Source organism: Peromyscus eremicus, chromosome 1, assembly GCF_949786415.1.
Source record: "Peromyscus eremicus chromosome 1, PerEre_H2_v1, whole genome shotgun sequence".
NCBI classification, from domain to species: Eukaryota; Metazoa; Chordata; class Mammalia; order Rodentia; family Cricetidae; genus Peromyscus; species Peromyscus eremicus.
The window spans coordinates 62,912,384-62,925,550 of NC_081416.1; the positions used below are offsets into that span (position 1 = coordinate 62,912,384).

The 13,167-nt window shown below is 49.8% G+C and overlaps 1 protein-coding gene across 1 annotated transcript in view; it reads left to right on the forward strand.

Moving 5' to 3' along the window:
• The first annotated feature begins 2,440 nt into the window (after window positions 1-2,440).
• Cfap46 (cilia and flagella associated protein 46) overlaps window positions 2,441-13,167 on the forward strand; it is a 93,117-nt gene continuing 82,390 nt past the window's right edge. The window contains exons 1-9 of the mRNA XM_059256328.1: window positions 2,441-2,554; window positions 2,797-2,921; window positions 3,125-3,256; window positions 3,725-3,789; window positions 5,668-5,832; window positions 6,667-6,790; window positions 7,385-7,479; window positions 8,524-8,634; window positions 12,825-12,924. Coding sequence (XP_059112311.1) covers window positions 2,506-2,554; window positions 2,797-2,921; window positions 3,125-3,256; window positions 3,725-3,789; window positions 5,668-5,832; window positions 6,667-6,790; window positions 7,385-7,479; window positions 8,524-8,634; window positions 12,825-12,924 — 966 coding nt within the window. The 5' untranslated portion in view covers window positions 2,441-2,505. The remainder of the gene's footprint in view (window positions 2,555-2,796; window positions 2,922-3,124; window positions 3,257-3,724; window positions 3,790-5,667; window positions 5,833-6,666; window positions 6,791-7,384; window positions 7,480-8,523; window positions 8,635-12,824; window positions 12,925-13,167) is intronic.

The window sequence follows — 13,167 nt, forward strand, 5'->3', positions numbered from 1 at the left end:
GGTGCAAAAGAGAGCCATATTCAACAGAACTCACACTTCAGTATTGAATTCCAATCTCCTCCCTGGCTGCCTATATGAAATACAAGCTCCAATGACTCAGGGCAGTAGCTGGAGCCATAACCCCGCCCCTCCCATAATCATGTATGTATCCTCCACTCTTCAGTGGCCACCCCACAACAGACCTTCACCTCAGCATGCCCAAGTTCTAGAAAGTAAGAAAGTACCTCAGAGATGCCCCAGCTTCCCAGTGCAAAACCCCTGTGGTAGACATCTTGCTCCTTGACCTGCCCAGGGCCCAGGGGGAGCTCCAGGCCCATCGCGCCTCCTCCCAGGTGGGGTCCCTGACTGGAGCTCTCAGGCTCTGGGCTTCCTTTGGTTCCTTCATGGAGGGAAAATGAACATAAACCAAGATCCCCCCAGCTACAAGACCAACTTCTGAGGTCTGGCGACCTTGTCCTACGTGTGTCCACCACCAAGAACATCACCACCCATCCTAGCTTACAGTAAGTCTGAATGTAACACCCCAGCCTCTCAGTGAGAAACCTTCACAGCTCACCGACATACACACACACACACACACACACACACACACACACACACACACACCAGATCCTGCAGGGTTGGGCCCACTGCTCCACATTGCCAGAACTCACTATGGTATTGCTGCCTGCCAAGGTTCATTTTTTATTTAACTTTTATTCTTCTCTCATACACTACATCCCTACTGCAGTTTCTCCTCCCCCTCTCCTCCCTGTCTCCCTCCCTGCTTCTCCCCCAGATCAACTCCTCCTCTGTTTCCCTTATTGCTAATGCAGCGGCCCATTGTGTAACTGACCATCCTTAGCGAGGCTTTTGTTGGCTATTTGGGTCATTTCCACCCTCAGGCCATCGTGAGTAAAGCAGCCACGAAACACTCTCTACAGGACTTCAAAGGAGAGAGGCATCCATCCCTTGGGGCAAGCACCTATGAGGAGAATTTCTGGGTCATGAGGCAAGTACATGCCTCAGTTTACTTGGAGCTAACAGTTTTCCAGAGTTTACATTCCCATCAACGGTGTGGCATATGCAGCTCTTTGTCCTCACCAGGCTTCCATCTCATCAGGCTTCTTGATTTTAGCTGCACTGATGGTTTGAATGTGGGAGACATCTCTCGGTTGTTTTTTGTTTGTTTGTTTGTTTTTTGATTACTGGCAGAGTCAGCACTCATTCAGTGCTTTCTGGATAGTCTCGGATCTCACAATTGTCACGTGTCTGTCCAAGCCTTTAGCATCTTAAACTTGTCTGTAATTTTTCTGTTGAACTCTTGGTCTTGTATCAGAGATTTTATTGTGAATATTTTCTCCCAACCTGTACTCTACCTTTTCATTTTCCTAACAACCTCTTTCAAAGATCAGAAGGCTTTACTTTTGAGGACAAATTTATCTGTTTCTCCCTTTGTGATTTTTCTGTTTATGCCTACTAAGGTCTCACGGGCTCATGTGCTGACTCATAGCCCCAGCAGGTGGCGCTATTTTGAGAGGTGGCTCTTTGCTAGAGGAAGTAGGTCACTGGAGGCGTGGCCTTGGGGATGCGGCTCCTTACTTAGCTCTTGGGTACATTTGTCCTTCTGCACTGCACTTCGTTCTAAATGCTCATTTGGGCTTTTAGAGCCAGGTTTGTCTTTGTCTATGCGCCTGCTCACCTGATGCTCCAGGGATCTCCATCGCTGCCCACCCACTATGGCTTCTCAGCTTCCGAAGTGCAGCCCCATCTGCAGCCTGGAGCTCAGCCCCAGCTAGGGCCTCCAGGACTACTGTGTCTTAGTGGGAGTCCTCTCCGAGAGTCATCCTCGCCCAAGGGCCCTAGAAGGCGTCTTTCCACCCTCCATGACCCCACGACTGCTCCAATTCCTTAGAATTGGAGCTTCTGGCCCAGACCGCAGCTACAGGCAGATCTGCCCAGTCTTCACTCCTCAGATCCCCAAAGGCTTAGTTAGATGTCACATGTAGACCTGCCACAGGTGGTACCTGGAGTTAGAAAGGGGGATTCTTTCTCAGGCTGGTGGTTTCCTTGTCCTCTGGTACCCAACAGCCCTCCTTCCTGCTCCTCTAGAAACCCCCTGTTAGATATTTGCGGACATGCGTCCAGCCCGCGCTCACCCAAAGCAGGGAGGTTCTGTGGAGTGCTCTTGTCTTTTCCCTGACTCAGCAAAGCGGGGGACACTGAAGAATGGGTGGATGGATGAGAGGTGAGCGCAGCCTGGCGAGGAAACTGAGGAAAGCCCGGCGTTGGTACCAATTCGACACTCAAGAGATCTTGACGTGGCTTCGCTTGGTGTCCGCCAGTCTCGCCCCGCCCCCTTCTTGCCTCCTTTTCTGCTCCCTTCCCCTCTGTACTACCGGCGTCACGCACCCCCTAAGTGTAGCCCCGCCCCGAGCTCCTGCGTCCTCAGTCTGGGTCCGTCTCTAGGCAACCGCTTACCGGTACAGCAGTGAAGCAGCTGTCTGACTGTGGGCCTCAGGCGCCATGGACCTGGTCATCACGCAGGAACTGGCCCGTGCCCAGAATCAACAAGGTGGGTCTCATCCTAGCTCTGCTGATGGGAACCCCCTCGCCCCAGTAGAGAGGCACAGAAGGCCTCCCATGATGCGGTGGCTACAGTTGTTGAGCCTGGCCTAACTGTAGAGTGGGGAGGGCTGTGGGCAGTCTGGCCAGGAATTCAGACTCCTGTTTCTGTGCCAGAGGAAGGCTCTCCTGGGGACTGAGTCTCTCTGATGCACCCACGCCGGGCCCCTCTGCTGATCCTCTGCCCCATAGACGCAGCTGCCCTGCAACGAGCTTATGAGCTGATCAAGTCAGCAAACCTGGGAAAGTCGGAGTTCGACCCCTCAGAGAGCTTCAGCCCGGACCTGTTCGTGCTGTGTGCAGAGCAGGCACTCAAGGTGGAGCCCCAAACCTGGCTGGCACTGGGACACAATGAACCTGCCCCCCCCTCACATTTTTATGTATAAATGGCACAGAGGAGGGAGGGGAGGACACTGATGAGTGTTGTGGGAATGGGAATGGCAAGCTAGTCTCACCAGCGACCTGAAGCCCCTTTATTCCGGGCATCTTCCCTCCTTTTCCTGGCTTCAATCTCCTACAGATGGGCGAGACTGAAATGAGTGATGACTGCATCCAGATGTACTTCAAAGTGAAGGGGCCAGTCACTCAGTTTCTGGGTCGAGCACACTTGTGCAGGGCCCAGCTTTGTGCCCCACAATCAGAGGAAAACCTGGTGAGAACATCCCCCTTCTTTTTTTTACCCCACCCCCAGGGATGGCAGTAAGGCAGGCCTTAAGAGTGGCTTTCCAGCAAGATGGAGTTGAGGAGCCAGAGGACATGTCCTCCACAGTGATGCAGAATGTTCACAGTTCCTGTTTGTGCTTTTCTCTCCACTCAGCACTTGCCAGTGCCTGGGATGAAGCCATCTGACCTCCCACCTCTGCGTGGCCGTGCTATGGCCTGTCTGTCTTTTCTCTACCACAGCCCTCCCTGAGCTGAGCAGAGGGGGGAGCTGGGAGAGTCTGGCACCCATGGGCACAGCCAGCCGTGGTTTCTCAAGAGTCTCCTGCTGTACCCCAACTGTGTAGAAGCTGGGGTGCCAAACAGTTTGCATTTGGTGACAGAAGTGGAGATGAGTGGTGATGGTCACTTGGGTGGCAAAGGTGCCTTCCTTACCTGTGCATCCATTGTGCTGTTCTAGGAGGAATTTGAAAATTGTGTGACTCAGTACATGAAGGCTATAAACTTCGCAAAAGGAGAGCCGAGGTAGGCATGCTGAGATGTCTGCTTCTACTTGACTGCGTAAGACTTTGGTACCCCAAAGTACCAAGGGATGCTATTGATTTATACTGTCAACCATCTCTTCCCCATTTTGTTTTGTGTTTGGAGTTAGGACACAGGCTTCTCTTGTTACCTGGGAGAATCAGCCATGTTCGTGCAGACTTCCCAAAAGCAGCATCCCTTGCTGTGCTCAGGACTTGTTGAGATTTGTAGATAGCTGTCAAAGTACTTTCTCTATGACCTCCTTCCCAACCCATCCCCCAGACCCCCTTGTTCCTGGCTTTTGGGGGTCAGTCTCTCTGAAGGGAGAAGGGCACACTCTGTGGTTCCTCCAGCTGGACTGTGGTCCTCTGCCCCTGCACCCTTTCCTGTCCCCTGCACCTCTTCCTGTCTCGGCAGCTGTGACTCTGTACAACTCTAGCCCAGCTTTCTATCTAGCATTTGTTTTTTTGTCCACCCCAAACTCAGATTCAATTATTGAAAAGTTAAGTTGGCATACACCAGCATTGGCACACATGCAGTGGGACCCAACGTTAGAAGGGGCTTCCATTCATTCTGCCCATGTCCACTGCTCATCTGTTGAAGGTCTTCTCAGGTCACACACTCATAGGTACAAGGGTCCAGGGTCTAGTCCCATAGACCTTCCCTACAGGGGTCAGGAGCCGACCCTGCACCAGAGAATTTAGCAGAGTGAATGTTTCCAAATACAGCCTTCAGCTCCTGGCCATGCTCCACTGCAAGGATCTTGGAAACAACTATAGATGGGCTGAGGGGTGACTGGGACTCACTGGTCTGGTTGCTGGCAACTTGGTTTCCCTTCCTCCTTCCTGGGTAATGAGCAACAATTGATAGGGGAATGTCTTCCTGTATGCTGTGAATATGTGTTGCTCTGACTGGTTGATAAATAAAGCAGTTTGACCTATGGCAAGGCAGCTTAGAAGCAGGCAGGAAATTCAAAGAGAGAGACAAGAAGAAGGCGGGGAGAGGGGAGTGAGCGGCCCAAGGAGCAACATGTAACGGCACACAGGTAAAGCCACAGAACATGTGGCGATACATAGATTGATAGTTATGGGCTAATTTAAGATGTAACAGCTAGCTAGCAAAAAGCTGGAGCCATAGGCCATGGCTATACAGTTTGTAATTAATATAAGCCTCTGTGTGTTTACGTGGGGGATGTGAATGGGAGAGATTTGTCCTGACCACCAGCAGGCCAGGACACAGGAAAATGTCTAGCTACAAACAATGTCCTGTCTGATGACCAATCAGTGGTAGAACATCAAGGCTGCCCACTCCAGACAGTGGCTTCCCAGTAAGAAGGTCCTGCAGCTCCCCATGTGACTCTCTCAGATGATGCCCTGCCACTCAGAGGGAGATGCCCGAGAAGAGTCTCTCCACACACCTTCAACATCTCCTCAAGGGTTTATGTCCAGACATGGAGTTTGTCCTTCAGCCCCTCACTTCCATCTGCAACACACTCTGTCTGGCCATCTTTTGTCCACTCGGCTCCTGGCTGATTCTTGGACTTCTTCCTGGTTACATTAGGATGCCACCTCCTCCAGGAAGCTTTCCATACTCTTTCCTTCCTTGCTTATGACTGTATTTTCATAGGGCATGGTTAGTTCATGGGATGACTAAATGAAAGGAACCTGCTCTAGACAGGTACCATGTCATCACCACTGTGAGACAGCCACTGCTCATGTGGAACAGGGCTGTCAGGGGATGGCTCTGCATCCTGGTGCTGATGCAGAGGTGCCTGTATCTGATGGTGATGGGACACACCTCCACTTCCCTCCTGAATGGGTCCAGGCATCAGGATCCCCCAGCCCTGTGACGCTAGCATTCTGACTTCCACTTCCTGCCTAGGTATTACTTCTTGGTGTTCAATGCTTCTGTTCTCTACTGGCACATGGTGCGACCATTCCTCAAGCCTGGATATCACCAGTATGTGATCCCCAGCCTCTCCCAAATCGTCAACGTATTAAATCAGACAGAAGAGGAGGACAAGGAGTGGCAGGCAGAACTGATGATGTGAGTGGGGGCAGTAGGCCTTAACAGCCCTAGGCCAGTCCTAAGCTTATTATGACTCAGGCTATATGTACCTCTCTTTCTCTTCCAAGGGAGGGGCTGGGTTCCTGAGTTGTCAGGATGTTCTTTCTAGCAATTGATGGATATTGCAACAGGCCGTAGAGATGCATCAGGATTCAAAGCAAAGGAAATGTGGCACAGTCCCGGCCCACACTTTTAAAGCCTTAGTGCAGTGGGGTTTTGTTGCTGCTGCTGTTGTTTCGGTTTGGGTGTTGGTAAGCACTTTGGCAAATAGCTTTGCCAATATGAGCATCACATCTGGGTTCCCAGGTGCCTGTGCGTGGGAGATCTGAGGTCACTGCTCTGAAGCCACAGACTATCAGCAAATGCCTGGTAACTGTGCCAGCTAGACAGAGAAGAGATCTTCCACAGGTTTTGTTAGATCTTGCCACAAGCAAGGGACCAGCTGATTTTGACAATGTAGATCCCAGCATCAAAGATGTCAGCTCAAGTCTAGACCAGTCTGCAGGCTTGGGGTACCTGTTTGTGGCCATTTGGGAACCTCTAAGAGAAAGTTGATGCAAATGAGATCTTCCTTCAAAGTGTCGTCTGGAAATGTTCTTGATAATTAAAATGGCAATAGTTCCCATGCTGTCTGCAGTAGCTTCTTCCAATCCTGGCCTTGCCATGGATCCTGGCGAGCGTCAGGCGCTTCCCTGGGAAACCTTTGAAAGTTTGTGAAACACAGAGTTTGCAAAAGCCTGAGAATCTGGCTCCTAGAGGTTTGCAGCCGAAGACAGTCAAGCAGGCTAATGTCTGCTGTTTGCTGTTGTCCAGGGAACTTCTTGAATGCTACCTGCAAGCCGGAAGAGACGAGGATGCTGCCAAGTTCTGCACGACGGCCGCACCATTCGTCAAAGCCAACGTGCCGCACAAGTACCGGCACATGTTCTCAGTCATGGTAAGAGGAGACTTCACAAGGCAAGGCAAGAGGCAGTGTTGTTCAGGGTCATTGTGCAGAGACTATGCACAAAACCACAATGAGCCTATTTGTTGAAGAATATAAAAACATACACATGAGAACAAAACAAGAAAAAATAATGAAAAGAGCAGGCAGTTCATCCTATATGAAAAAGCAAAGCCCTTTTATTACTATTGTTTAAACATTTCTTTTGTAACAGCATCAAATTTTTAAAAGATTAACAGAAAATTTGTGAAATATAAGTAATTACTATAGCACCATGTCCCCAAAGTGTCTACAACCTGTTAATTTTGATGTATAAGAATCAGCTTAAGGGGGTGGAGATTTAGCTCAGTGGTAGAGCGCTTGCCTAGCAAGCACAAGGCCCTGGGTTCAGTCCTCAGCTCTGAAACAAAATAAAAGAATCAGCTTAAATTATATATAAAATGTATAAAACTGAATTAGTAATCATTTGTCTTAATTACAAATATTAATTTTATAGGCAGAATAAAATAATATCTAGACACAAAATCTGAATAAATCTCTAGTTCATCATTTGAATGCAAAGTAACATTTGCTTGCATTCCCGGACAGGTTCGTCATGAACTAATGGATGACCGTCAGTTAAGGGAAGAGAAAAAGCATTCCACAAGTCTCTCCATCACTTACCACATCAATTCGCTAAAAGCGTAAGTAGTTTGGGAAGGTTGACCTTCTCAGGCTGAGATCAGGACACTGTCCCTTCCCTTGGGACACCCTTTGTCAGTGACAGGAAGTTTTAGGGCTTAGGGCTGGCTGTAGGAGCTACCCTAGGGGAGGTGGTACTAGAGTTTTGTGGGGAGGACCTAAAGTAACCCCCACTTACTATGTACATTACTGAGAAGCAAGGGGTAGTGAAGCCACCAACAGAGTAATCGGAGTCCCAGCAAGTAAAGAAAGTCCCCAACCAAGTCAGATGCTTCTCACAAGTCCTGCCAGATGAGGCTTGAGGGAGACCATGTGTGTTTCAGGCTAAGGAGAGTGAGATTACAGTATGTTTGGTCCTGAGGAGTGTGAGGAGATTACAGTATGCTTGGTCCTGAGGAGAAGTGAGGAGATTACAGTATGTTAGTCCTGAGGAGAGTGAGGAGATTACAGTATGTTTGGTCCTGAGGAGAAGTGAGGAGATTACAGTATGTTAGTCCTGAGGAGAGTGAGGAGATTACAGTATGTTTGGTCCTGAGGAGAAGTGAGGAGATTACAGTATGTTAGTCCTGAGGAGAGTGAGGAGATTACAGTATGTTTGGTCCTGAGGAGTGTGAGGAGATTACAGTATGCTTGGTCCTGAGGTGAGTGTGGAGACCAGAGCTTGTTTGAAGCTGAGGGAGACTGCTTATTTCAGAGTGTTTTTGACCTCCTGGCAATAATGCAGAGCTACAGAGAGACTGCTAAGGGCCAAAGTGCCCCAGGGCAGGGGGTCCTAGACCGTGCTGGCTCAGCAGACAGGCCCTTGCACACTTTCCTGGAGTTTCCCTATGGGGATATAAGAAAAGGAATAATATTACCTGCAAAGAAAAAGATAAAGAGGCATGACAATTTGCCTGGGAAATTGGGCACGAAGAGAGAAGAAGGGATGTTTTAAGACCTCCATTCTGTGAGAAGCATGGGTTCATTGATTTAAGAGTTTCCCCGAGAATAATTTTTTAACAATATGACAGGATGATTTGACAACATAGTGTTTAAATCAATTCTAGGAAATTGGATAAAAATAATTTGCCAGAAGACATCAACCAAATTCTGAAAAAAGCCTATAAACACTTAAGTCATTACAGTCACCATCGCTCCCCTGACATCAGAGAAGAAAAGTAAGTGTGAACCTTCCTTTGTGTGCATACACATATACCTACACGGCCACCGCACAGTATTCAGAAAGTACCAGAAAATGTGAAAAAATACAAAAACAAGAACTAGAACCATGCAAGCACCAGCCCCACACCAGGGGAGGATTTCCCACCCCCACCCCCACCCACAGCACGACATTGTCCTGACGTTTACACTGTCTGTGTACCGCAGTTGTGGTGCGGACCTTCATGTCTAAGCACACTCACTTTTAGCTCGTCACAGTGCCTCGAAACTTCTTAGCAGCTACACTTAGAAGAATGCATTGAGTCCTGCCCAGGAGCTCATCTTAATTCTGAGGTTTCTGGAATTTCTGAATACTGGTGGAGTTGGGAGGAGTTCTGGGCTGGCTCCTAGATGAAGAAGCAGATGGTGCTGATGCAGAGGTAAAGATCTGGAATGTTCTTTCACAGAGGTGGCGGGGGTTTGTTCCTCGCCTCAGTGGCTGTCTATCACACCCTCGTGAGCACTTTGCATCCGTTTGAGATGATGGGCTCATAATTGCTCCCACGCGTTGGCTTTTGATTTCCAAGTCTCTGATCACTAGTGGGGTGTTCACCTATGTTTGGGGCTTTCGGACTGCCTCCCCTGAGAATTTATCTTCTGAATTCTCAACGATTTTCTCACTAACTTCCGTTCTCTCCTAATGTAAGAGACCTTGGCTATGATAGTTGTGTTAGCCACAGGGCCTCTCCGTACGATAGCCACTGTCACCAGAGGCAGGGCACCGCCTGGCCTCGGGGATCATTTGGCCACCGACATGGGCTGAAGTGTGTCGATTTTGTATACAAGAGGCTGTACCATTAATGAGAGAGGTGTCAGCGTCAGACTGCAGACGTGATGCAGAAGCGGGCCTTTGTAGCTCCAAGTCCAGATGTGTCATACCAAATAAAGGTGGCCTCCGACTCCCAGGACAGATGTCCTTTAAGAAAAGGGAAATTCAGGCACAGAGACACACATGGGAACAGAGGGTACCAACAATTACTGGCCACAACCTGGGGAAGCGAGGAGGGATCCTCTACTGAATCTTCAAATGGAATGTGGCTTGGGGGAACACTTTTATTTGAAGTCTGGCCTGAGAACTGTGCGACAACCATGTCTGTTGTTTTCTGCTACTTGGTCTATAGTGCTGTGCTGTGGGAGCCCAGAAAGCTGGCTGAGAGCATGCGTTAGTTATCTGTGTCACAAGATGAAGCTTAACCCAGGGCACATTTGTGTCTCTCTGGTTGTGTCTGTGGGCAGGGTCCACTTACCAACAAGATGCCTCCCTTGGGTCTCTCTGGCAGCTAAGCAGGGAGAGAGTTTCCCTACTCACATTGCTGCTGGCACCATTAGTTCTTATGGCCCATGGGGTAACTCCAGAGGGGATGGCCTGCTTGCCTTATCAGAACAGCCAGGGAAAGCACCAGCTGTCTACAGGCAGGGCTAAGTGTGGTTCAGGGCTGGGGGAGACTCTGCTTGCACACAGGGGCTGTGTAGTGCTTGACACATACTCCTCAGGGGGAGGAGCATGCAGAGGGCCACACTTGGGGTCCTAAGGGCCCCAAAGTCTAAGTGAGAACCAGAGGCTCTCCACACCGGCTTTCAGACCCTCTTGTCAGGTTAATAACAGCTCTCTGAGAAGAGTGAGTGCTCATATACATTTGAATGTGTATGTGTGCTTGCTCCTGGAAGGAAGGCCACATCTGCCATCAGATTCTCTAAGTTATTTTGACTGAAGTCAGACCCCAGCAGTCCTGTCCATGGCAGGGTATTCTACCAGGGGCTTGGTGATGGTGAAATCCCTTCATGCGAACATGCTCATTGCTCTCTAAGGTAAATTCCTAGACATAGGCTTGTAAGGTGCTGCACAGGACATGCACACAGGGAGCTTGCTTTCTAATCTCTTGATGACTTCTCTGAGGCTGTAAGGCAGAAGGAAGCCAGACATTTACTCATACATGCGTGAGTACTGTTTTCTTTGTTGCCTCCACATTCCTTTCTTTTACCTGACTTTAAAAATACGGTATATGTACCCATTGTACAGTTGACTGTAAGAGCTTGCCTGTATTGAGATCTTCAGCTTTGTTGTGGTTACAAGTTATCCAGGTGATCAGTTAAGCTTTTTTAAGTTTTGATATACAGAAATGTTGTACTTAATCTAAAAGTAATGTGAGCTAACATTCACCCCCACCAATCCTGGGCCAGACACCATCTTTGGTCCTTTACATGTGTGAACTCAGCTACTTAGTGGAACCTGGGAGTGGATGTGAGGATGCTCTGAGGAACTCACTGGCCCCCAGCCTCCTCAGATAGCATTCCCTACAGCAAGCTGCTGGGGAGCTATTCTCCGAGGCTCCACTTGTGTGTGAACCTCCAGCTGAAGTGCACAGGGACCCCCAGAACCCATTGTGTCTAGAAGGACCCCAGAACTGTTTCAGGTTCACAGCTCTTTGTGCAATCCACACTCTACTCCTGGGGAGCGGCTGTGTAGCTCCCGACTTGCCCAGGATACATCATAAGCAGCCCGAGCTGCCCTTTAATGGAGGTGGGACCCTTCCCCACAACCCAGAGAGCCTTGGAGCTCCCTGGCACTGCAGGGCCAGACTGCAATAGCTTCATTTGGGCTTCTGTGTCTAGAATTCTGACTAGGGAAAAAAACGTAATATTTGTTTAAAACCAAAATGATCTAGGAACCAGCTATTTACCCTCTTCTTAGTTCCTCCTTTTTGACCTGCCTGTCAGGCCCAGAGCTCAGGTGAAGCATGGAAGCAGAAGCCCTAGGCCCATGCCTTGGATACGCGGAGCCTGAGAAGAGAAGGGTGGGCAGCAAAAAGATCCTCCCTTCCTAAAGCCGCCTCCCACCTGGAACAGCTCAAGACCAAAGAAACGGAAGACACTGCCACCACATGTAGTCGCCGTAACTCGGTCTGGGTGTGTCTCTAACATCACAAAGGCAGAGAGATACTGCATCTGTTCCCCCAGAATGGCTGCCAGTCTCTGGAGATACTCAGTGGTCACCGCTGGGGATGCTGCTGGAGTCCAGTGGGAGGAAAGCAGGGATGCAGCGGCAGGCCAGGGGATGAGGAGATGCAGAAGGCCCAAGGTTGAGGTTAGGAAGCGCTGGCCAGTCTCCTGAAGGACCATAGGCTAGCCTAAGTCTCAAAAATGGGCGATTTCCTCTACCAGTTTGTTGTTTTTCAATGCTGTTTGTCCATCACAGGTTCCTGCACTTTAACATACATGTAAGTGTCACCCGCTGAGACTTAGATTGGTGATGGTGGCTGTATTGATGACATCCCATGTACCAGTCTCAGGGGGAAGAACCTGTGCTGTGTCTCTCCCCACATGACCTTCTTCCAAACTGTGTCCTCGACAGAGACAACTGTGCAAGGAGTTTGTGACGATCCAGTGTTTCCCTGGCCTCGTGGCACCTGGGCCATGGCCTGGAATCCTGGCCGGGGACTGCTCCATGATGTTTTGCTTGTGTTCTGACAAATAAAGTTTGCCTGGAGATCGGAGTGGGGAGGCCAGGCAGTGGTGGCTCACACCTTTAATCTCAGCACTCAGGAGAAAGGAAGCAGGAAGATCGGGAGTTCAAGGCCACCCTGGGCTGCATGAGATTGAACCAGTCTAAAAGAGAAACAGAGCCAGGCGGTGGTGGTGCACACCTTTAGTCCAGCACTTGGGAGGATCATGCCTTTGATCCCAGCACATGGGAGGATTATGCCTTTAATCCCAGCATTAGGGAGGTGGAGACAGGATTTTGTCCCCCATTCAGTCTGAGGATTCATAGAGACAGAATCTCCCCATTCTGTCTGAGGTTTCGTAGAGATAAGAGTCTCTAGTGGCTGGCGGCTCTGCTTCTCTGATCTTCCAGCTTTCATCCTCCATATCTGACCTCCAGTTTTTATTTAATAAGACTAATTAGGACTGCACTTCAGGGGACAGTGTGTCCAGTGGGGACAGATGCAGCGTTGTGGAGAGCTCTGGGTCCTGCAACAGCCGGGAGGCGGGGCCAGTACAGCAGGTCTGTAACTTGTTCTGTCTTACTTCACTGTAGCTCCTGCCATTGTCACACCACGGTCACAGTGGAGCGAGACTGACGTTGTCACCGCCACACACGTGAACTTACGCCCTATGCTGAGCCAGGGCCTGTTTGTTTCTTTATTTCCAGAATGCTTCTGCTCTTTGAGTTGGGCCGCCTGTCCCTGACCTTGAAAAATGAGCCCATTGCCTGCGACTGCCTCTCAGATCTGAAGAAAATTCAAACCAAAGTAAGTGATGTAAGGTTAACGCTGGGTGGTGGCCACAGAGGGTGGCTCAGAGGACAGTGAAAAGGGTTGGTGGGAAGGCCTTCTGTCCTCGGCGGCGGCGGCACGTCCCCTGCAGGGGTGTGCTGGCAGTGTCTCCTGGTCGGCACTCGGGTCGCGCGTCTTTCCTTTCACCTTTATCACTGGCTCTGGCCTGTGTCGCCACCACTGTTCAGGGAAGGGCTGCGTAATGCTCACACTAGTAAT